The sequence below is a fragment of the Eurosta solidaginis genome, chromosome 2 (assembly GCF_040869045.1).
Source record: "Eurosta solidaginis isolate ZX-2024a chromosome 2, ASM4086904v1, whole genome shotgun sequence".
Classification (NCBI taxonomy): domain Eukaryota; kingdom Metazoa; phylum Arthropoda; class Insecta; order Diptera; family Tephritidae; genus Eurosta; species Eurosta solidaginis.
The window spans coordinates 190,392,650-190,417,019 of record NC_090320.1 but is presented as its reverse complement, the minus strand read 5'-3'; the positions used below and the strand labels follow the sequence as shown (position 1 = coordinate 190,417,019).

General features: G+C 34.7%; 1 protein-coding gene across 6 annotated transcripts in view; it reads right to left on the bottom strand.

The window, feature by feature from the left end:
* Mnn1 (menin 1) overlaps positions 1-24,370 on the bottom strand; it is a 326,319-nt gene that overhangs the window by 237,213 nt on the left and 64,736 nt on the right. For 2 of the 6 annotated variants that reach the window (XM_067766652.1, XM_067766650.1), the window contains exon 5: positions 17,171-17,877. In XM_067766652.1, the coding sequence (XP_067622753.1) occupies positions 17,185-17,877 (693 nt within the window). In that variant the 3' untranslated portion in view covers positions 17,171-17,184. Of the gene's footprint in view, positions 1-10,022; positions 10,093-11,841; positions 16,580-17,170; positions 17,878-24,370 lie in introns of those variants that run through there. The other 4 variants (XR_010949727.1, XR_010949726.1, XM_067766649.1 and 1 more) reach the window with 4 other exon arrangements.

Sequence of the window (24,370 nt, the reverse complement as noted above, 5' to 3'; positions counted from 1 at the left end):
AATCGGGTCTATTTTATCGGTTTGCAGTTCTTTTGGTAAATTAGCTGTTTTGCCAAAGACTAATTCATATGGTGAGAATTTATTATCGAATACTGTGTTTGTTGTTGTGTTATGAAGAAAAGTGAAATATTTCAAGTAAACATCCCAGTCGGAAAAATTGGGATTTAGAAAAGATCTTAAATATTCATTGAAAACTCTGTGATTTCGCTCTACTGTGCCAAGAGTTTCATGATGGTACGCTGTGGAAAATTTATGTTCTATTTTTAATAATTTTGTTAACTCTGAAAAAATTTCATTTTTGTATTCGGTACCTAAATCAGTTTTAATCGTCTTCATAATGCCATATATTAGTATGAAATTTTCGAAAATAGCTGATGCGACCGTTTTTGCACTTTTGTCAGGTATCGCAATCGTTACTAAGTATTTGCTGAGATCGCATATAATGGTGACAGCGAACTTGTTACCATTATCGGATTGAGGTAGAGGTCCTATAGTGTCAATGACAACAATGTCGAATGGCTTACATGGTGTTTCGGTTAGGACTAAATTTTCTTTTGTTTTTGGCTTAACCTTATTCAAAAGACATTTTTCGCAGTTTTTAACAAATTTCGCTATATCGCGCGTCATGCCTTTCCAATAATATTTGGTTCTGAGTTTTGCATAAACTTTTTTGCTACCGAAATGTCCTCCTAAAATTGGGTCGGTATGGTAAATTGTTATTAATTGTTGTTTTTTGTCTTCGTCTGTCACAGTTTCTACGGGTTCGGTTAGGACGATTTCTAAATGTTTTAAAATTTTATTCCCAGTGGTTTTCAGATCTGATATCGAAAAATATTTAAAAAGATTATCATTTTTTTGCAATTCAATTATATTAATATTGCGCTTGCCAGCTTCTTTTTGTAGCTTCAAAAGTAATTCATCTAAATGTATTATTTTGTTAGCACACGCAACCTTAATTAACTCAATCTTTTTGTGTTTTAGATGCGCATTTAATTCAAAATTCGTAATTTTACCACTTTTATCATAACTTATTTGGGATTTTACTCTGGGTATTTTCTTTGAAAATTTGTTTGAAAAATTATCATAAACTTGTAATTTTATGTTTTCTTTTACTTTTTCTTCTTTGAGTATTTCTTGTTGCATTAATTGTTCTTGTTTTGTCTGTGATCTTGTCTGTACTGCTAAAATTGATGTTCCTGAATTTTTTATTTCTTCTATTGTGATGCGAGAGAGTGCATCTGCTCCTACGTTCGTTTTACCTTTTATGTATTCAATAGTGAAGTTGTACTCTGCCAGTTCAAGTCTGATACGTGAAAGTTTTGAAGAGGGATCTTTCATATTGAACAAGTAAACTAATGGACGATGATCGGACTTGACTGTAAAGTGTGTGCCATATATGTATGGTCTGAACTGTTTTATTGCAAAAAATATAGCTAAAAGCTCTAACTCAATTATTGATTTCTTTTGTTCTGAATTATTAAATGATTTGGACGCGAAACAAATTGGTAAGTCAATGCCATCTTTATTTTGACTTAAAATGGCACCACAACCAATTTTTGAAGCGTCGACAGTAATTATAAATTCCTTTTTGAAGTCTGGGTATTGGAGAATTTGAGGAGAAATTAAAGATTTTCGGAGTTTTTCAAATGCTATATCACATGATTGATCCCATTTAAATTCTACTCTTTTCCTGCTAAGTTTATTTAAAGGTGCTGCTATGGAAGCAAAATTTGGTATAAACCTTCTGTAATAATTGGCGAATGCCACGAATCGTCTTACTGCATCTTTATCGCAAGGTTTCGGATATTTTTTTATTGCAATTATTTTGGAATCGTCTGGAAGTAGACCTTTTGACGAACATTTGTGTCCTAGGAAAGTGACTTCTGAACGCATGAAGTTGCATTTTTCGGGATTGAGACGCAAATTAAATTTTTTGCATGTTTGAAAGACTTGTTCTAAATTTTTAAGATGGTGAGCTTCGCTGCACCCAATGACTATAAGATCATCGACATATAGAAAGGCTTGGTTTGGAGAAATTCCTGAAAAGGCAATTGACATCATTCTTGAGAATGAATTCGGAGCTACGTTTAAACCAAATGGTAAAACTTTCCATCGAAAAGCACCACGATCAGTGCTGAATGAAGTGATGTCTCTAGAATCTTTATTTAATGGGATTTGGTGAAAACCTGAATACAGATCCAATGTAGAAAAATATTTGGCTCTGCCTAGATTATCAAGAATATCGTCTATTCGTGCAAGTGGGAATTTGTCTGCTATCAATTTTTTGTTTACGGCTCTAAAGTCAACACACATCCTGTAGGATTTCTGTCCATTTGGATTTTTCTTTGGCACAAGTATCAATGGACTATTATAGTTGGAATAGCTGTGTTCTATAAGATCGTTTTGCAATAAATTATCAACTTGTTTATTAATTTCCTCTCTCTGAGAGTATGGTAAACGGTAGTTTTTTATGTAAACAGGATTTGTATCTGTCAATCGTAATTTCTGTTCATAAAAGTTGTTAAGTGTCATACGATCGGTCTTTAGTGCAAACACGTCATTATATTTTAGACATAAATCGAGAAGTTTTGGTTTGGCATAATTTGGCATTTGTTTTTCTAAAATTGATTTTAATTCCTCTGACCTTTTCGAATCTTTTGAAAGATCATTGATTTTATACACGTTATAGTTGGTGATTTCATCCGTAAGTATGTTACAATTTCTTACGTATTTTACCTCGTCAGTGACGTTTAATACCTTTATTATCGGATTGTTGGTGTCAACAATACACTTTGCGGTGAACACACCACTACAAATTTCCTGTGCGTCTATGAAAACTGGATGTTTAGATTTTTTCAGCTTAAATAAGCGATAAACTTCGCATCTAGGAGGAATTATCAATGTATTATCGGTTGTATTATGTAAAATTGAAATTTTATGAATATTTTTGCCAATGCCAATTGTTATGCTCTCGTTTGCATAGTCTATGACGCAATTGTATTTTTTCAAAAAGTCTTTGCCTAAAATACCATCTGACGGTATATTGAATTTGTCATCTACTACATTTAAAGTATGTGGAATTGAAAAATTTGAATAAAAAAGTTCTGTTTTAATGGTACCCAATGTTGAAACTGTATCTGTCGTAACACCCGTTATATTTATAATATTGTTGTTATTTATAGAAACATTTTGTTTTAAACTTGAAAGTTTTATAATTGATATATCAGCCTGTGTATCTACTAAGAAAGTGCATGTTTTAAAAGAGTCATTACAATTCAGTTCGATAAAATCTGAGTAGTTCAGGTTTAGACAATAAATTGATTTATTTTGAAAAACGTTATTTAATTCAGATTCTGGTCCCCCAGTGTTCGCTCCTGAGGGCCGTTGGCGTTTAAAGTGCGTACACTAGCGTTATTTGTAGTATTTGAACGTCGATTGTTGTTGTTACTGTTGTTATTGCTGTTGTTTCTGTTTACGGGCCTGCTATTATTTCGAAAATTACCATTATTTCGCGAGCCATAATTATTGTTGTTATTATGCCTATAATTGCTATTGTTGTTTCTGTTAAAATTGTTGTTGTACCTCGAAAAGTTGTTCCTATTATGACCTGAAGTTACCTCGAAAACTATTATTTTGCCTGTTATAACGTGATCTAAACGCTAGTACCTGCCTTTCACTTGTTTGGTTATTTTGTTCTACGATCATTTTCGCAACTACATCCTTAGAATCAGTAAACGTAGTTGACGCTAAAATTGATTTTACTAGGTCTGAGCGAGTGTTAAGCCGACAAACGTTGACGGTTTGTTCGACTGCCATTTCGTGCGCTTTTTCCTGAGTCATTCCTTCTATAACTAATGATCGTTCTAAAGCATCGGAGAGTTCCTCAACACGTTTAGCGAATTCAGTATGATTATTATTAAAAACTTTTAACGATGCAATTTTTCCTGCAACAACTTTTGAGTTGTCAGGTTTTATTCTACCTTTTAATGCATCTTTTATTTGTTGAATTGTTGTTACTTCATTTGGAATTGCCTCACGCGCTTTCCCTTCTAACTTGGATTTTATAAACGAAATGAAAGTATTTGTCAAATTTTCTTCCATCAAATCTTCTATCAAAACTATTTTATCTATAAAGGATGCAAGTGAAAGCGGATCGCCGCTGTAGTTTTCTCTAATTATGGATGCACACATAGTAATAAAAGTTTTCTTTTGCTCTGAAGTCGCCATTGTTGGTTGTTCTTCGCTAATTGTGTCTAAATTATTATTGTGGAGTGAATTGGAAAATCCAGGGAAATCCTCAAGAAAAGATACGTGACTTTTTTTAATAATACTAGCTTTGTATGCTGAAGTTGTCGATGCGTCAGATAATTCTTCCTCAGTGTCAAAATCAGAACTTGATTCGCTTTCTTGTATTAATTCAGAAAGATCTTTGGGTATTTTTATATTGCAGTTAATTCTAGAAAAACATTTAGTGAGTTGTTCTCTGCACTTTGACAAACTTTCGATTATTGAACTAGGCTTATCTCGATTTTCAAAATATGAATTTACTTGTATTATGATTTGGTTATAGCTTTTAATTAAAGCATCTTCATATTCTATTGATTTTTTCGCTGAGATAGATCGGTTATTTAAAACTCGTTTAGTAACTTTAGTGAAATTAGAGCGTAAATTTTTGAAATTGGAATCAAAATCTGACATTTGACAACTGACATCTGAAAACTTTATTACATTTATTGAAAATGTTTACCTCCGTGGCAGAAAAAAAATGTTTCATAAAAAAAAAATTCGGAAAAATGTTAAGATTAACGCTGTAGGCACTGTTTATACAAGAATGAATTTGAAACTATTCATTCGCTCAGTAATTGTGGTTTGTAATTTAAAAAAAAATTTTTTTTTTGTTTAAAAATCAGAGAATATTCGAAATATTCAAAATCGATGAGTTAATTGGTAAATGGTAAAGATTCGCATATTCGAAAGGCACTGTATTTAAGACTTATTTTGTAAATGCAAGTGAATGTTGAAATATTTTAACCGCACTGTATTCGTTTAATAATGCAAAGAGAAAAAACTGTTGGGATATTTGAAAGACACTGTATATAATGCACAGTTTGAAAAGAGTCGCAAATGTAAGATATGTTGGAATATTTGGAATACACTGTATTCGTGTGATGCTTCGAAGGAATTGTTAACTATTTGAATGGCACTGTATTTGTTGCAAAAAAATATGTAAATGTTTAGACATCTATGATGCTTAATTTCCGAAGAAATAATTGGAAAAAGAGAAAAGTAAGCTTCCACCGATAAAATAAATTTTCACCATTACCATTATGTGACTGTAACCTGTCTATATTGATATTTGAAGTCAATGAGAGATTTCAAAATTGATTAGCTTCGAATAATTATCGCAAACTTTTGGCGAAAAGATTTGATATTTTTGGTATTATACATATAGAATTGATGTATAATTTGCGTTTCAAAAAGGTTTTAAAAAAATGTTTAAATTTGAAAAAAATATTTTTCCGATTGTATTTATTACGAAGCAGTGTTCGCATTTAAAATAAAAAATTCAAGTTCCATGTTAATGTTTGAAAAAGAAAGAATATAGTAATATATGCGTGATAATTTGCATGTGGTGGGCGTATATTTGAAATTACTTTGTTTAATGTACATTTGAATTTTTCGAAATTTGAATGTTTATATTTCAATATAATAATTTTATGTATGTAAGTAATTTGAAAAATTCAATTTCTTAATTTAATTAGTTTAACATGTTATTGTCTTTAAAGTAGAAAAAGTATGTTGCTACATGCGTAGTAAACAAATGTTTAAGAAAAGTATGTTTATAATCAAAAGTGTCAAATTGTGTTGCTACATGCGAAGGCTACATGTGTATTACGAAAAATTGTTGCTAAGTTTATAGTATACATGTATATATATTGAGAAAGCCAAACTACCTACGTATGTACAAAGTTAAAATTTTATATACGTATATATTATGGTACTGTACCACCTTTTTTCTGCTTTGCTTGCTGCCTTTGCTTGTATACTGCTGAAATTTGTTGTTGTTGGTGTTGTCTTCCGTTGCTGCCGTTACCAAGTGAATCTTTTCCTATTTGCCTCTCTCTTCCGCTATGCTTTTTTTTTTCTTTCTCAGGTTGAGTTGGTGGAATAAATGGCGTGAATAATTTACCGCACTTAACGGTGCTTGGTAATAGCGTCACTGTGGTTGTGCTTATCATCACCGTTATGGCATAGTACAGCCAGTTCAAAAAATTTTAACATATATGTGTATGTATGTATGTAACACCACAATTTTCCAATAACTTTCATTCTTTTTAGTATATTAAATGTATGTATATTTTGGATTTTGTTCCAAAATTTTTGTAAAAGTCCACTTTTAGTTTTAAATTTGGTTTTTATTTACCATTTAAAATTTTTTTGAAATTGTATTGGTTTTTGTAATTTATAACTTTTTTTTGTAGATTTTGAAATTTTATACTCTTTTTTTTTGTAGTTTTTGGAATTTTATATTTGTTTTGTAGGTTTTGCAATTTTATGATTTTGTATTTTTGAAGTTTTATTAAAAAATTGTTAGTAGCCTTTTTGAAATTTTGTAATTTTTTTTTGTAGACTTTTTGTAATTTTGTAGAATTTTTTTTGTAGTCTTTTTATAATGTTATAACTTTTTTTTGTATTTTTTTGAAATTTTATATTTTTTTTGGAATTTTATATATTTTTGTATTTTTTTTGTAATTTTTCGTAAAGTTTTGAAATTATCTTACTTCGAGTAATTTTCTTTTTTTGCCTATATTTTATGAATTTTGCAAACAAATTTTCTTCATATTGGCACAACCACCACGCACTTTATCGTCGCAACCACCACGCACATATTCTTCCAGATTTTATTTTTAATTATGCTGCTTTTGTAGTGCAGGGAATTTTTTCCTTCCCCGACGCCAGTTTTTGCCGCAGGCATGGCCACGGTCGCCATGTAAGATGTCCATCGTGGTCATCTTTATTCTTGCGTCGTAGTTGACGCAGGTTATCGCCCAAACGCTTTAACGCAACTTAAGTAAGGCACACAATATTAATTGCGTAGACTTCTCGCACACACACCGCTTTCAATACCAAAACAAGAAACTGATGAACTTTACTCTTTAAATATAGTCTTTTTAAAATTTTATTTGTTGAATATAAAAATGTTCACAAACTTAGAAATTTAATATATATGTCAGCTGCTGAAAACTTTTGCTTCTTGACGAGTTGAATGCGCGAAATTAATTGGCGTCATTCAAAGTGACGTTTATGAAGGTAACCCTCATTGTGAGTGATTGGTGTGGTCAAAAAATTGACGTGGTTAATATTTAATGATTGATGTTATGGTCACTCAACACTTATCATAAGGGTTGCCTTACAATATCGTTATGGACAACGAAAAATCCCTAAACGCAGCCCCTGTACCTTTATGCTAGAAAACGAATACGGTATTGAAATATTTAAAACTCCTCCATACAAAAGTTCTATAAACGGACAAATAGAACGGTTCCATTCCACACTTACCGAAGTGATGCGTTGTACGATAGCAGAAAACACCCACACAGACTTTAAGGACCTCCTCCATAGAGCCATATTCAAGTATAACTATTCCATTCAATCCACTACCAAACGTAAACCAGTAGAAGTATTTTTCGGAAGAACAATAGGATCAAATCCAATGACTTCATAATAAAGATAGGACCGAAATCAGGACATACAACAATGACGACGTTATTTATGTAAAAACAAACAAAAGACTAGGAAACAAACTAACACCCCGATATAAAAAGGAAATAGTACTAGAAGACCAAGGCAACACAATTTTGGTACAATCTGGCCGCACCGTTCACAAAACCCATATCAAAAAGTAAATCACACTCTTCCTTTGCAGGATCCTATTTGCCTTCTGCAATGCGGAAACCCAAATTTTGGACTATACGACCAGTCCCATAGTAACGATAGACACAGGAACCGCTAAAGTTCAAACCGGAACATTTCGCCTAATACACACTATTGACCTCGACCAGTACAACTCCCTACTCGACAACATACACGCCACAATAGAACATGACATAACTAGGAAAAGCCGAAGTCACCCATTCCTTTCCCAAGAGGAAAATCCATCCGATCCCTCCTATACCAACTGAAACCCAGGAAAACCAAAAGGGCAATTGAACCACTTGGTAACGCCTGGAAATGGCTTGCTGACCATGAAGATTTTAAAATACTAAACGATAAAGTAACTAAAGAGTAAGTAATAATAACCAACAAGTAGTAATAAATAAATCTATTTTAGAAAGAATAAATAATTTAACTCATATTTCAAATATAATTTTAAGCGAAATGAAATCGGGCGATGCTCTTAAATTAGAAATAGAAAAAAATATCGAAAGGAAATTTAAATTCATGAAAGAAGGATTAATAAACATAGATTACTCAATACAATGGGCAAAAGCAGGAATTGTAAACTTATTTATCTAACGAAAAATTAATTGTAACTGAAGAAGCACTAGAAAAACAAAATATGCCTTATTTAATTAAATTTGATCGAAGAAATTGAACCACCTGCATACCAAACCCTTTAAAAGGATATTCATCCAACAGCACCCTAATAAACAGTCACCATATGCCCACGATAGAAGAAATAATGCCCGGATTATTATTTATCGATAGTTACAATGGACCCCTAAAAATAGACAACAAAGAAATCAATCTGAATGGTACATTTTTGATCAGATACGATAATTTAAGCTTATCAATTGAAGGCAAACATTTTGTTAATAAAAATCAACTGTTTGCAAAGCCCTTACCAGCAATCGTCAAATCGACAAATGATACAGCGAATCTCGAGGAAGTTCTTTCTTTGAAATATTTGAGCTCAATTAAGCGAACGTCCAAAAATAAATGATGTCCACTTGAAATACAAATTAAGCATTCTCACATGCTCTTCGATAATCAGGCTATTACTGATTATCCTATTGGCCACCATGATTGCCAAAAAATTTAACTCTAAGAAGAAAATAGAGAATATACATTCAAGTCAACACTAGCAGTTCAAAGGAAACCCCACTGTACCTACAAATGAAATGCCATCCAACGAGGACGCTGCATACTTTAAAGGGGGAGGAGTTAATGCCACATACTCTGAAATTGTGCTCCAGAACTGCCCACATATAAATATATAACTATCCATACGACAGCGGTATGCAATGCTGCGTAAGCATGTGACATATAAGTAAGTCCTTACCCCACTGGCATATGTCACCACACGCGCAACCATTCAATAGCTGACCTGAACGGAAGTAAACAACGCAACAACAACAACGAGAGGAATCACCTGTCAACTGTGACTTAGTACGATATGTAGAAGTAAGAAATATATTGTTAGTAATTAAGTTGCTATTATTGAATAAAGAACAACGACTTCGAGTCGTCCAAAAAATTTATTTTTTTAGTTTCTCGCAAGAGAAACTAATAACTTATATACCACATTACGGCATGATATCCAGTAAGCTATTGAAATATTAGAAATCGTTGAACCCTGAAATACTAAAGCCCAAAGGCCCTTAGCTTTCCTCGCCAGAATTGGAAACGCAATTTAATTAAAATTTGAAGGAGATTCAGTGTTTGTATGGTCAAAACCCGAAAAGAATTGTTCATAAGGAAATTTTTAAAATTGTGTTATGTTTTCCTAGTTGATATATGTATTGTATATCCTTGGTCTAAATCAATGCGCTTGCATTCCATTCTACGACACGAATCCGCTAAATAGCTGCATTATTTCTACCAGCCACCTCCATGATGCTCAATTCAAATAAATTAGATATTGGACACCTTCAACAAAGGTCATCGCATCTGAATATGAACAGTGGGCTACGTAGAAAGGGAAACTGTTCATTCTATTTATTATTGGCACATGTCCAGTTTTCATAATTTGAGCATTTTCTTTCACTACACTATGCAAAATATTTTCAACGAAAATTTACTTTTCCTGTTGTAACATGTTTTTGCTGTCGGCTCTCGTACTGAAGGCGTGTTGCTTCCTGTTCGGGAACTCTGTAATCAATCGAGAGGTATGTATGTTAGCACGACACACATTCAAAATACATAAAAACACACTTAGTCGAATTCCTATGTGCAAGAAGACACCACATTGCACAGACAGGTAAATAAAATTCCATAATGAAATATAACACCGCGAAAACAAATACACTAGTAGGAATGCAGAAAGTCATGGGAAGCGCATCGTCAGCAAAATAACAACAGGTACAGTGGCAGTGTAAGTTGGATTTAAGAAATAACAAGTTTGTAAAGTTAGTTCTAAGTTGCAGTTGAAAGAACAAAGGAGCTAAGCTCCCGAAAAATATATATTTTTTAATAAATTATATGTGACTTAAATTAACTTGCATATTCTCAGACACCATCAATTCCGACGATAACTGTAAAAAGGTACTGAGCAATGCAGCTAAAATAAATAATAAAATAAATACAAGGATCGTTAACCTCCGAAGAGATTTTAGGCCGAGCTTGTCTTCCACTTGACATCGTGCTCCTTTTTAATTTTTCCTAGGCAGATGAGTTTTCATTGAGAAGTTTTGCATTGCAAAAATACCCTCGAAGTGTTTGCGAAGAGCGATCCCTCTTAAGAAAACTTGTTTCTAATTACAAAAATTTGTTTCCACATTTGTTGTATTGCTTTGCACTTGTACCCAGGATCTTCGGCGTAGTAGGTCAAGCACGCTGCCACCACAATACGGCGGCCACAATTAAAGCAAACTCATCGACAATGACACTCACATGCATACCAGGTCAAAGGAATATCAACGACAATGAAAAAACTGATGAACTGGCAACGGCCGGTACTTCGTAAGACATCACTGGGTCGCGGCACAAGGATCGCATACATAATAAAAATTACGTTCTTACCTATCTCAAGCAGAGGGACTCTACAAACTCGTGTACGATCACCAAAAAAAAAGTTTGGTCGAACTTCAAAAAAAAAAAACACTATATATTAAAATTCTTTAGCAACGATATATTTAGGATGACAGCCACAATTACAGGAGCTTTGTAGTTTAGTAGCATGATTCAATTACTAGAAGTTTGTTCTTCAATGACGGCAGAGCTTTGACGCTCCCAAATTGAAAAATCTGGACGGGTTGCTTTTACGAAGTAAGAAAAACGGGTAATAATTCAATCCCCTTTAGCGAAAATTGTATTAGAAAAATACCTTTAGTAGTATATTAGTAGTGATAATAAATTTGTAAATGCCAACAGGTTTTGGAGGAAATAATTCATTTTCTACTAAATATTTTAAGACTTAATAAAGAGCTATGTTGGTTTAGAATTTTATTTAAAAATACACTATATCAAAATTTGTTTCAAAAACTCCCTATATGAACATAAGTTCAATGCATTTTCACATAAGAGGGAGTTAATGAAAAACATTATGAGACGTTCGTCAATACAATTCTAATATAGGGCGTTTTTGTGACAAATCATGAAATGTGAAGTTTTTGAAAAATATTTTGAGATAGGACGATATTGAAAAGGCAGCCGACATGGTCTGACAAAGAAAAAAATAAGAGAAAATGGCTTATTGTCTTAGAACTTTATATTCCGGTCTTGACTTTGACAGAAGAGTTCAGCTTTTATGAGGTCCTGCTACAAAGGGAGTATTCACCTTTTTATTCTGAAATTTCGGAAAGCTCCTTTACGTTAAGTATCCATGGAAGTGTTCCGGATAAACCGTTAATTTAGAATGTTCGGAACACGACCGTTTGATACTACCTCACGAGGTCCGAATATACATAATATTCAAAATATAAACCGATTTCCCATATTCTTAAATGGAGACGAATGTTCTGAACATACGGAATGAATAAGTTAACATGCTCAATGAGTACATTTCGTTGTGGCATCTTCATTATTTACTAATGTCATTTTTACGTGAATCGATTTACTAGTCGAGTTTTTGACGTTGAACGATGAATTTTGAAGTGGTTTAGGTTTCGTATGTTCATAGGTTTACGAAAGTACACGATTCCTTGGTGTCCGTACTTTTCATAAAACCTATGTTCAGCTACACTAATAGATCATGGCATAGTTAAGAAATTCTTCATAAAATTAAAATAAACGTTCTAAGGAATTATGCAGTTCAGTACTTATCGGGTATTTGAAAACTGATTGCTTCCTATTTCTACTACTAATATTTTTCGAAAAATCGCAAAGAAACAACACAGTTAACGGATGTCAATTCGATTTGGGAGCAAAATGGCTGCAATTGTCAAAAAATTTGTCTGTCGAGCAAACCTCTTGTGATTCAATCATGGTTTAGTAGCATGCTGCAGTTACAAGGTGACTGACGTTGGCAGCTTCTTTTTCTAATCCGCCATCTTGAACTCCCATTCTGAAAATCAACTTGCCTCTTTACAAAACTACTTTTTTATTCAGAAGAAAAACTTTAGTAAAAACCATACAAATCAGTTTCCTCCGAAAGTATGCAAAGGCATCACTTTTTTCACCAATTCTATTTTGTGTTGACTTTTCTATCATTCACATTCGTCATAAAATAATTTTGTTTAATAAACAAAAGTTTTGAAATTTTGTATATATTCTTTAAAACATGAAGGTAAAATGTTTAAAATAATTATGATATTTCACTTTCTAAACACTTTTTTACAAGTTGGTCTTCTCATTTCCTTTTCCAGGTAATCTGCCTTTTGCTGTCGCGAGTTGGATGTCAATTTGGGATGCGCCCATCCAAAAATTAAAATATGTCGTCCACCTGTAGCAATCTTTTTTATTTTTTCGACCGAAAGGCAGGACAGGAGCATAATGTAATAATAATAATTCCATCATGGACTATAAAACATGTCTCGGTCGCAGGCAAAGTCGATCAGTCTCAATTCATTGCAAGATGTATTGTTGTAGGGGCTGAACCTTCCTTTGGCTTTGCGGCCAAATATACGTTTTGGCCCTCCTGGCGTTGAAGTTGGCAGACACGACTTTTTTAACATGTGTGTTACACGCGCTCCTCTTTCTACTACCACGAATCCGAAATCAAGCCTGCGTTCGTTTGCTTGACCACTTCCATTGGTCATATTACTTTATCGGTATGTCGCATCTCATGGATCTTGTTATGTTTTCAATGGAATGTGGTTTTACGTGGCAGACGCTCATCATAGCGCCTAATGCGGTTTGACATGTAAGGTGTAACATCACACCTTTGTACAGGTAGCTGCCAAAGCAATCCATAAGAAGTTCTCAAAGATATTTTTATTTTATCACATCACCAAATATCCCAAATTAATATTTCTGGTCATTCCCAAATGAACGGCGATTATAATGTTTTCTCCGTGGGTGAACTTCTACATACGACCCCAACTTCCTAGGATCTGTGGGTCGACAGAATATCACCCCTCCACTGGTTCGCTACTTAGTAGTGATGAGAGGTGGAGTTATAAGACTTGCGACTTATAATGTAGCCGTCACCCGATTTGATTCTGATAAACCAACAACGCCCAACATGACAAAAAGTATTGTGTCCACTAGGCTTATGAGTAATTATCCAGAAAAAATCCACTGACGGACACTTTCAGTTCGCCCAGGACAAGAGATCAGCCTAACGTGGACGAAGCTGCGGTGATCGGGCATTCCAATTTTCGGACTAACACCGAGCTAATGGTAGAATACTGCACCCCCAACCCTGCCAGTCAGTCTGGACCCATCCGTAATCAGGTTCACTAGCCTCTCGTCCATATTTATTCCCAACTTCATTCATTCCTTAATGAAATATGAGTCGTCAATGTAGACGGATAATGATCCGGCACGCTCGGGAAACTAGCTAAAATAAGGTAATAATCGAGAACGATTTGATGTGAGCGCGTTGAACCCTAGGTTTGGTGATTGTAGTCGTTCCTTACGACAGGCATGCCTACCGCGTGAGTATTCTAAGTCCCTAAATCCGTTTGGAACATTTTCCTGAAGCTATAGTCTGCACCTTTTTACTTCAATTTCAAGACCTTTCGATGTGAAAAAGAGCTCTCGTCGCTTCTAACAAACATCCGAGATATCGAAAGTGATTTTTTCAAAGTAGCTGCTTCTTTTACGACCAGCTAGCTATACAACGTCGAATAGCAAGCAGTATAAGGGGAGGAGTGTGGTCTTCATTAAGTTAACCTATACCGTGCCCAGACTAAATCTTCTTGTAATTCATTTTGCCCTTCGGAACACAAACTAAGCACAATATATCAAGTTTGCCATATACACTCGAATTCAAAAACATTAAGTCCAAGAAGCTTTTGAAGAAAGAATAGTGATTTATCTTTTAGTGGCCGGCCTGCATGTTTTATGCAAACTTTGAACGGAATCTGCTAGGGCTGCTGAATTCTCTCATACACTTTTTATAGCAGAAATAGAAGTTTATTCGGAGGGCCTATATTAATATAAGACATTTTTTATGAAACATTTAAAAAAATGTACTTATTTCTTTGATAGAAAATAGTACTAAATTTAATACTATTTCACAAAAGGGCCTCTTCTTTTCTTCCTCTTTCTCTCATCCTTCGTTTTTAGAGAGTTTTCAAAATGAGCTGTCACTACATAGACCACCTTGTCGTTATTACATCATGGTTTAGTAGTATATTACTAGTGATAATAAATTTGTAAATGCCGACAGGTTTTTGGGGAAATAATTCATTTTCTACTAAATATTTCGTGAATTGATAGAGTTATGTTGGCTTTCAGAATTTGTTTGAAGAATGCCGTACGTCAGCATTTTATTAAAGAATACACTATTTCAAAATCTGTTTAAACAAGTAAGGAAGTCTAAGTTCGGGTGAAACCGAACATTACATACCCAGCTGTACACTGGAAATGCTGTTGTTGTTTGCTTTGTGTGCTTAATAGTGTTACAAGCCTGCGCAATAATACATATACAAATGGTTCTATTCTGAACTATTTTTTCTTCGAGTTATGGCTCCCGAAACATAGAAAATTGCTTAGTTATAAAGGGGGCAGTTCCACGCCCATTTTTCAAAATTTGAAGTTTTTCCTATTAATTGTCATAAGTCCACTTGGGAAATGAAATACGATTGATATAAAGCTCTTTTTTGCAAAGATATAGCTTCGTCCACGACCGTTTTAAAAATCTTTTATATAAAAGTGGGCGTGGTCCTTAACCGATTTCGTTAATTCAAAGCATTCCTTATAGTAAAGGCAACCTCTCTGCCGAATTTTGTTACGATAGGTTTAACGATTTTTGATTTATGACTTATAATATTTGTAAAATTGAGTTTGTCACAAGTGGGCGGTGCCACGCCCATTTAAACAAATTTTTAAAAGTTTTTATCAAGTCTCAATATCAGTCCACACGTCAAATTTCAACATTCTATGTGTATTATTTACTAAATAATCAGGTTTTTTGTGTTTGTGGAAGTGGAAGTGTTTTGTGAATTGGAAGTGGTTATCATCCGATTTCGCTAGTTTTCAATACCAATATATTTTTGGTTCAGATAACCTCGTGTACCAAATTTGGTGTAGATATCTCAATATTTACTCAAGTTATCGTGTTAACGGACGGACGGACGGACGGATATGGCTCAATCAAATTTTTTTTCGATACTGATGATTTTGATATATGGAAGTCTATATCTATCTCGCTTCCTTTTTACCTGTACATACAACCGTTATCCAATCAAAGTTATAATACCCTGTGTACAAGTACAGATGGGTATAAAAACTCCCTATCTGAGCATAAGTTCAATGCATTTTGACATACGAGCATTCTGAGATAAAGCGTAATTCAACCTAATTCTGATATAGGGCGCTTTTGTGACAAATTCTGAAATGAAAAATATCTTGAGATAGGACTATTTTGAACTGGCAGCCGACATGGGGTGATGCTCTACTCAGCAGCTGCAATGAACTGACAAACAAATAAAAGAAAATGGATTATTGTCTTAGAACTTTATATGCCCGCCTTGACTTTGACAGAAGAGTTAAGCTTTTGTGCGGTCCTGCTACACAGGGAGTATTTACCTTTTTACCTTTCGAAAGCTCTTTTCCATTTAGGTGGAAGTGTTCCGGATAAACCGTTAGTTTAGAATATTCGGAACATGTTCGTACAGCGCCTTGTACTTTAATATGTCAGTTAATCGGTTCAATTAAAATTTTCTTTTGACTTACATTCTTCTGCACGGCGAATTGGTTGAATACGCTTTGCCACCACCTGGTATGGATTCGCCTTACTACTATGACACACCTAGCAAATTCTTCCATAACCATCGAACTGAATGCGAAAAAGCAACTGCTCTACGTAAATTTACAATTGGTGTTAATATTGTGACCAATTTGATATTTAGACCAAACCGTAACCGTAGAAACCTTGGGCTCCAGAATAATTTAAGATACGCACCAAAAAAAATAATCAGTTCTTCTTGAATTATCACCAATATCGATCTGAGCCCATGCATCTCAGAAATGGAGATTTATAATTATTTAGTGATCCTATGCTTATGGTAAGTTTGGAGTGGGTCAAGCTCTGAAAAATATCAAGGATGTGCAGCTAAAAGTGATAAGTCAAGTAAGACCTAGCAACTCTACTGAACATTAAATACATAATTTTGTATAACTATGTGGTATAACTCTAATAAATTTTTACTAGAAAAACGCGGCTACTATTGCAACAAATATATATATATATATTTATATATATATATATACATATATATATATATATATATATATATATATATATATATATATATATATATATATATATATTTTGTAGGCTGCGTTCCATCATATCACACATTGATCTGCATATCGCACACCTAAATCTAACCAGTGACCTACTCAAAAAGGATCTGAATACTGGCCGACTGTTAGAAAAACTAATTTTTAACAAGTATTTTCCCACTGAGCAGTAAGTTCCAACCCTAGAACATTTGCAATATACTACTTTAATAAGGAGCTAGCTCCCCTTAGATTAAAGTAAATATGTAGGTGCGCGATATAAGCTAAGTAAATTAAAAAAAAAATTGTTGAATCCCCGCGATAGCCAATAGACTATCTGGTAAAAGTTTCTCATAGCATTTCTATACATATGTACATATGTACTTATAATGCTTACCTCATCCGCTTTACTTACTCGCGACGTGAGCGTTTAACTCGTGAAGTCGCAATGGAAACGTTTGAACAACCGCCACCCCCATTATCACTAACAGTCGTATTTAAATCGCCCATATTCGCATGATAATTTGGATGTGTTGACGGTAAAGAAATATTTGTTGCATGAGCAGTTGCATATGTCGAAGTTGTTGTTTGATTACCAAGCTTATCAATTCCACGTATCTTTTTACTAGCCACAGATTGTGCGGTAACTTGTAACGAAATAGCATGCGTATTCAGCTTTTCTGCCAGCAAGAGATCCTTAAGACCCTTCATTTTTTGACTGTAAAGCGTTATAACAGGACGTTTCATCATGAAATCGAAAGGATCCTCATCGACGATTGACGACAACGTTTTCTGTGTACACGACGACAATGTAGGCGACGATAAGGTATCACTTCCTCGCGTCAACTTTGCATTCGTAGTATTTGATTTATCTGCTGAGATGTTTGTACCAATACCTTCTTTTGTAACATTTTTTAAACCAGTTTCTAAATCATTGTTGCGATTATCTTGTCCTTGTTGTTCTAAATGTTGTTTATGTACAGTGAAAGGTTCACCTCCACCCTGTAATAAAAATTCAGGATTTAAAATTTTTTCAGCACACGCGGCAGTTAGATCCGATAATGTTGTCGTAATATCCAATTTTTTCGTCTCCAACGAAGTTTTCTGAAATGTATGTATGCCAGAATTTATTCGTGTTAAAGAGGGTAAATATCATAATATAGGTTGCGTCAGTTAGATGAAGGCATATTTACTTCAAAACATACACAAATAAAAGTATTGTTTTTTAAAGATGCTATACGACAGCTTTGAAGCGGAAGGGCTCCAAAACTCAAGCTAGGATAGGTTGAACTGGCCCGTCAATAAAGACATCTCATAGACTGAATGTGTTCGCAGATTAGTTTGACGGCCAAACGAAATACCCGTATAAGAAGGTTATAAAACTTAATATCATCCGTTGTTTTGTTTCTATACTTCACACCCAATTTAATTTTTATATGTTACTATTTTACCGAATCGCAAGATTAAAACGATGCATTGCAATGGGTTGGCCCCTGGTCCTCTTCCCAGAACGACAATCGCACCATAAACTCGATTTTTTGGAAGGGTGGTTGTAGGGTTCCTTTTAATCTTAATATATAACAAGTAAGGAAGGTTAAGTTCGTGTGTAACCGAACATTACATACTCAGTTGAGAGCTATGGTGACAACATAAGGGAAAAAAAACCATGTAGGAAAATGAACCGAGGGAAACCCTGGAATGTGTTTGTATGACATGCGTATCAAATGAAAGGCATTAAAGAGTATTTTATGAGGGAGTGGGCCATAGTTCTATAGGTGGACGCCATTTAGGGATATAGCCATAAAGGTGGATCAGGGTTGACTCTAGAATGCGTTTGTACGATATGGGTATCAAATGAAAGGTGTTAATGAGTATTTTAAAAGGGAGAAATCCTTAGTTCCATAGGTGGACACCGTTTCGAGATATCGCCATAAAGGTGGCCAGGGGTGACCCTAGAATTTGTTTGTACAATATGGGCATCAAACGAATGGTGTTAATGAGTATTTTAAAAGGGAGTGGGCCTTAGTTCTATAGGTGGATGCCGTTTCGAAATATCGCCATAAAAGTGGACCATGGGTGACTCTAGAATGTGTTTGTACGATATGGATATCAAACTAAAGGTATTAATGAGGGTTTTAAAAGGGAGTGGTGGTTGTTGTATAGGTGGTCGCCTTTTCGAGATATCGCCATAAAGGTGGACCAGGGGTGACTCTATAATGCGTTTGTACGATATGGGTATCAAATGAAAGGTGTTAATGAGTATTTTAAAAGGGAGTAATCCTTAGTTCCATAGGTGGACGCCGTTTCGAGATATCGCCATAAAGGTGGACCAGGGGTGACCCTAGAATTTGTTTGTACAATATGGGTATCAAAAGAAAGGTGTTAATGAGTATTTTAAAAGGGAGTAATCCTTAGTTCCATAGGTGGACGCCGTTTCGAGATATCGCCATAAAGGTGGACCAGGGGTGACCCTAGAATTTGTTTGTACAATATGGGCATCAAACGAAAGGTGTTAATGAGTATTTTTAAAGGGAGTGGGCCTTAGTTCTATAGGTGGACGCCGTTTCGAAATATCGCCACAAAGGTGGACCAGGGGTGACTCTAGAATGTGTTTGTACGATATGGGTATCAAATTAAAGGTATTAATGAGGGTTTTAAAAGGGAGTGGTGGTTGTTGTATAGGTGGTCGCATTTTCGAGATATCGCCATAAAGGTGGATCAGGGTTGACCCTAGAATTTGTTTGTACAATATGGGTATCAAAAGAAAGGTGTTAATGAGTATTTTAAAAGGGAGTAATCCTTAGTTCCATAGGTGGACGCCGTTTCGAGATATCGCCATAAAGGTGGAGCAGGGGTGACCCTAGAATTTGTTTATACAATATGGGTATAAAAAGAAAGGTGTTAATGAGTTTTTTAAAAGGGAGTAATCCTTAGTTCCATAGGTGGACACTGTTTCGGGATATCGCCATAAAGGTGGGCCAGGGGTGACTCTAGAATTCGTTTGTGCAATATGGGTATCAAACGAAAGGAGTTAATGAGTTTTTAAAAGGGAGTGGGCCTTAGTTCTATAGGTTGACGCCTTTTCGAGGTATCGCAATAAAGGTGTACCAGGGGTGACTCTAGACTCTGTTTGTGCGATATGGGTATCAAATGAAAGGTGTTAATGAGTATTTTTAAAAGGGAGTGGGCCTTCGTTCTATAGGTGTTCGCCTTTTCGAGATATCGCCATAAAGGTGGACCAGGGGTTACTTTAGTATATGTTTGTACGATATGGGTATCAAATGAAAGGTGTTAATGAGTATTTTAAAAGGGCGTGGGGCTTAGTTCTATAGGTGGACGCCTTTTCGAGATATCGCCATAAAGGTGGACCAGGGGTGAGTTTGTACGATATGGGTATCAAATTAAAGGCATTAATGAGAGTTTTAAAAGGGAGTGGTGGTAGTTGTATATGTGAAGGCGTTTTCCAGATATCGACCAAAATGTGGACCAGGGTGACCCAGACATTATCTGTTGGATACCGCTAATTTATTTATATATGTAATACCTGCCAAGATTTTAAGGGTTTTTTATTTCACCCTGCAGACATTTTTCATTTTCTTCTACATAATATGGTAGGTGTCACAACCATTTTATAAAGTTTTTTCTAAAGTTATATTTCGCGCCAATAAAACAATCCAATTACCTTACCATGTTTCATCCCTTTTTTCGTATTTGGTATAGAATTATGGCATTTTTTTCATCGTAATTTTCGATATCGAAAAAGTGGGCGTGGTCATAGTCGGATTTCGTTCATTTTTCATACCAAGATAAAGTGAGTTCAAGTAAGCACGTGAACTAAGTTAATTAAAGATATGTCGATTTTTGCTCAAGTTATCGTGTTAACGGCCATGCGGAAGGACAGACGGACGACTGTGTATAAAAACTGGGCGTGGCATCAACCGATTCCGCCCATTTTCACAGAAATCAGCGTCATAAAATCTATGCCCATACCAAATTTCAAAAGGATTGGTTAATTTTTGTTCGACTTATGGCGTTAAAAGTATCCTAGACAAATTAAATGAAAAAGGGCGGAGCCACGCCCATTTTGAAATTTTCTTTTATTTTTGTATTTTGTTGCACCACATCATTACTGGAGTTGAATGTTGACATAATTTACTTATATACTGTAAAGATATTAAATTTTTTGTTAAAATTTTACTTTAAAAAAATTTTTTTTTTAAAGTGGGCGTGGTCCTTCTCCGATTTTGCTAATTTTTATTAAGCGTACATATAGTAATAGGAGTAACGTTCCTGCGAAATTTCACCATGATATCTTCAACGACTGCCAAATTACAGCTTGCAAAAGTTTTAAATTACCTTCTTTTAAAAGTGGGCGGTGCCACGCCCATTGTCCAAAATTTTACTAATTTTCTATTCTGCGTCATAAGCTCAACTCATCTACCAAGTTCCGTCGCTTTATCTGTCTTTTGTAATGAATTATCGCACTTTTTCGGTTTTTCGAAATTTTCGATATCGAAAAAGTGGGCGTGGTTATAGTCCGATATCGTTCATTTTAAATAGCGATCTGAGATGAGTGCTCAGGAACCTACATACCAAATTTCATCAAGATACCTCAAAATTTACTCAAGTTATCGTGTTAACGGACGGACGGACGGACGGACGGACATGGCTCAATCAAATTTTTTTTCGATCCTGATTATTTTGATATATGGAAGTCTATATCTATCTCGATTCCTTTATATATGTACAACCAACCGTTATCCAATCAAACTTAATATACTCTGTGAGCTCTGCTCAACTGAGTATAAAAAACACGTGTCACGACATTTTTGGGCGCGATGGACTCCTAAACTACTGAACCAACTGAATTTGTTTTGCACCCCGTGGAGATAGGATAGGTAATATATCAGTTTATAGTCGCAATATTATTTTATTGCAAATTTTTTTTATTTGTTTATACGTAATAATAAAATGTTACGTATACGCAGTGGCACTTCCGTGCATAGATTTTATGTAATGATTAGATAATGCTAATGATTGCTAATTAACCTTCATTTGCGAAATTCTCTAATTCATTAAATAAATAGGTTTAGTTCAACTAAATCCCATTATATAATTGAAATTTTTATTCCAATGGTAAATCTAATTGCAATTAGTTGCCATTAGCAAAAAAAATTGCTTCACCTTTACAATTAGAAATCTAATTGACTTCTGCTAATGCAATTAGATATTCAATTAGCTCGAATTAGAATCAATTAATTCGAGCTAATTTAATATCTAATTGCATTAGCAGAAGTCAATTAGATTTCTAATTATAAAGCTAATGGGAATTAGTTGAACTATTTCTAATTGGAATTTAACATGTATGCTTCCGTGTAATTATAAATAAATAAATGTAAGGCGCGATAACCTCCGAAGAGACCTAAGGCCGAGCTTCTCTTCCAATTTGCGTCGTGCTCCTCTTGATTTTCCCTACAAATTGGCCGGACGGGACCTACATGTTTTATGCCGACTCCGAACGGCATCTGCAAGGCAGATGAGTTTTCACTGAGAGCTTTTCATGGCAGAAATACACCCGGAGCGCTTGCCAAACACTGCCGAGGGGCGACCCCGCTTAGAAAAATTGTATTCTAATTGAAAAACCTTATTTCTAAAATTTTGATGTTGCTTTGCCCGGGAGTTGAACCCAGGGCATACGGTGTGATAGGCGGAGCACGCTACCATCACACCACGGTGGTCACCAACACTTCCGTGTAATTGCTTGGTGTTTAATTAAACAACCTGCTTATCAATAAAAAATATTACAGCGAATGATATCAAGTATAGCACATCACCAGGCCCGCCGAGAGGGTGGGGGGTTCTAAGGGGGCCCGCGATTTAGAGGTACTATGACATTTTTTTTAATTCAGGAGTCTTTAGTTCTGCAGAGGGCAATTTTCATACCCCTGGGTGACTAGGGTCTCGAGATATAAGCCAAAACGTGGGCCAGTGAATGCCTAGACAGTGTTTATACAATATGGATATGAAATTAAAGCCGTTGATGAGTGCTTTAGTACAGAGTATTATATTATCCAGAGACGGACTGGGGCTGGGATTAGGTTAGGACTGGGACTGAGACTCGAAGTGGGACTGGGAATGAGACTCGGAGTGGGACTGGGACTGGAATAAAATACATACCACCCTCTGGGACAGGCAATAAGGGATGCAGAAGAATGAGAAGAAATTGAGTGAAGAGAAAAGAGAGAAGGAGAAGGAGATTGAGAAAGAGATAGAATGAGACGAAGATGAAGCGAAAAAGAAGGAGGAAGGACTGAATAAAAGGATTAGGAAAAAGTGAAGAAGGGAGGGGGGGGGGGGGGGGGGCAGAGACAGACGGAAAAAGCTTATTAAAATGTATGCAGATGGGCAAAATTTAGGGCAGGACAACGTCTGCCGGGTCTTCTAGTACATTATAAATTTTACTTTAACTTTATATATGTACTTTGTAATTTCATTAGTTTATTCAATAATTTTATTTTCATTATTTTGATTTTTCTATAATCAATCAAAATTTTCAAATAAGGTACACGCATACATTTAGGCTTATTTTTTAATTAACAAAAAAAGTTTTTATATATATACAAAAACGTGGTTTCAATCTCAACATTGGAACTCTATGTACCATCAGCTGAAAATTTCTCATCAACTGAAACACGAACATGAACATTTTCGAAATATCAGATCAAATTTAAGTCATCATAAAGATTCTGATACTGGAATTTATGTTCCAAAAGATCTTCAAAGTAAATTTGCATTTGTTCGGGTTATTAATAAACATTCATTACAGCAACCATATGAAGGACCTTACAAAATTGGGAAAAAAGGCCAAAAACGTTTTAAACTTGAAATCAATAATATTATTAAAACTAATCCAATTGACAGATTAAAACCGGCAATAATCGAAACAACAGACACAAACAACACCGAAAATTCACACAAAAAGAGAGTTACGTTCAATTTGTTTATTGTTAAATTTTCTTGAAGCGGGAGTAATGTAGGGTTCCTTTTAATACATTATAAATTTTACCTTAATTTTTATACTTTGTAATTTCATTAGTTTATTCAATAATTTTATTTTCATTATTTTGATTTTTCTAAAATCAAAAATTTTCATTCAAATTGAAAATTTTCAAATAATGTACACGCATACATTTAGGCGTATTTCTTAATTAATAAAAAGTTTTCATATATATACAAAAACGTGGTTTCAATCTCCACAGTGGGTTCTTGGTCCCCTTATCAGATTGAAAAGTTTCTTAATTATTATCTTAGTGAAAGAGGTACTTTGCACCGAATTTCAGGCGAATCGCACCATAAATAAGATTTGGAATAGGTCGGTGGCTGGTCTACTTCCAAGACCAAATTGTGAATCTAAATCATCCACAAACCCCCTTGAACTTACACAAAATGTCATCTAAATCAGCTCAGCCGTTTAGGAGAAGTTAAGTTACAAACACACGTAAAGAAGAAATATGCATATATGTATATTAATATGTGGAAAATTGAGAACAGTAAGCTCTTAAATTGAGGAAATCTGAATAATTGCACAATTTAAGCC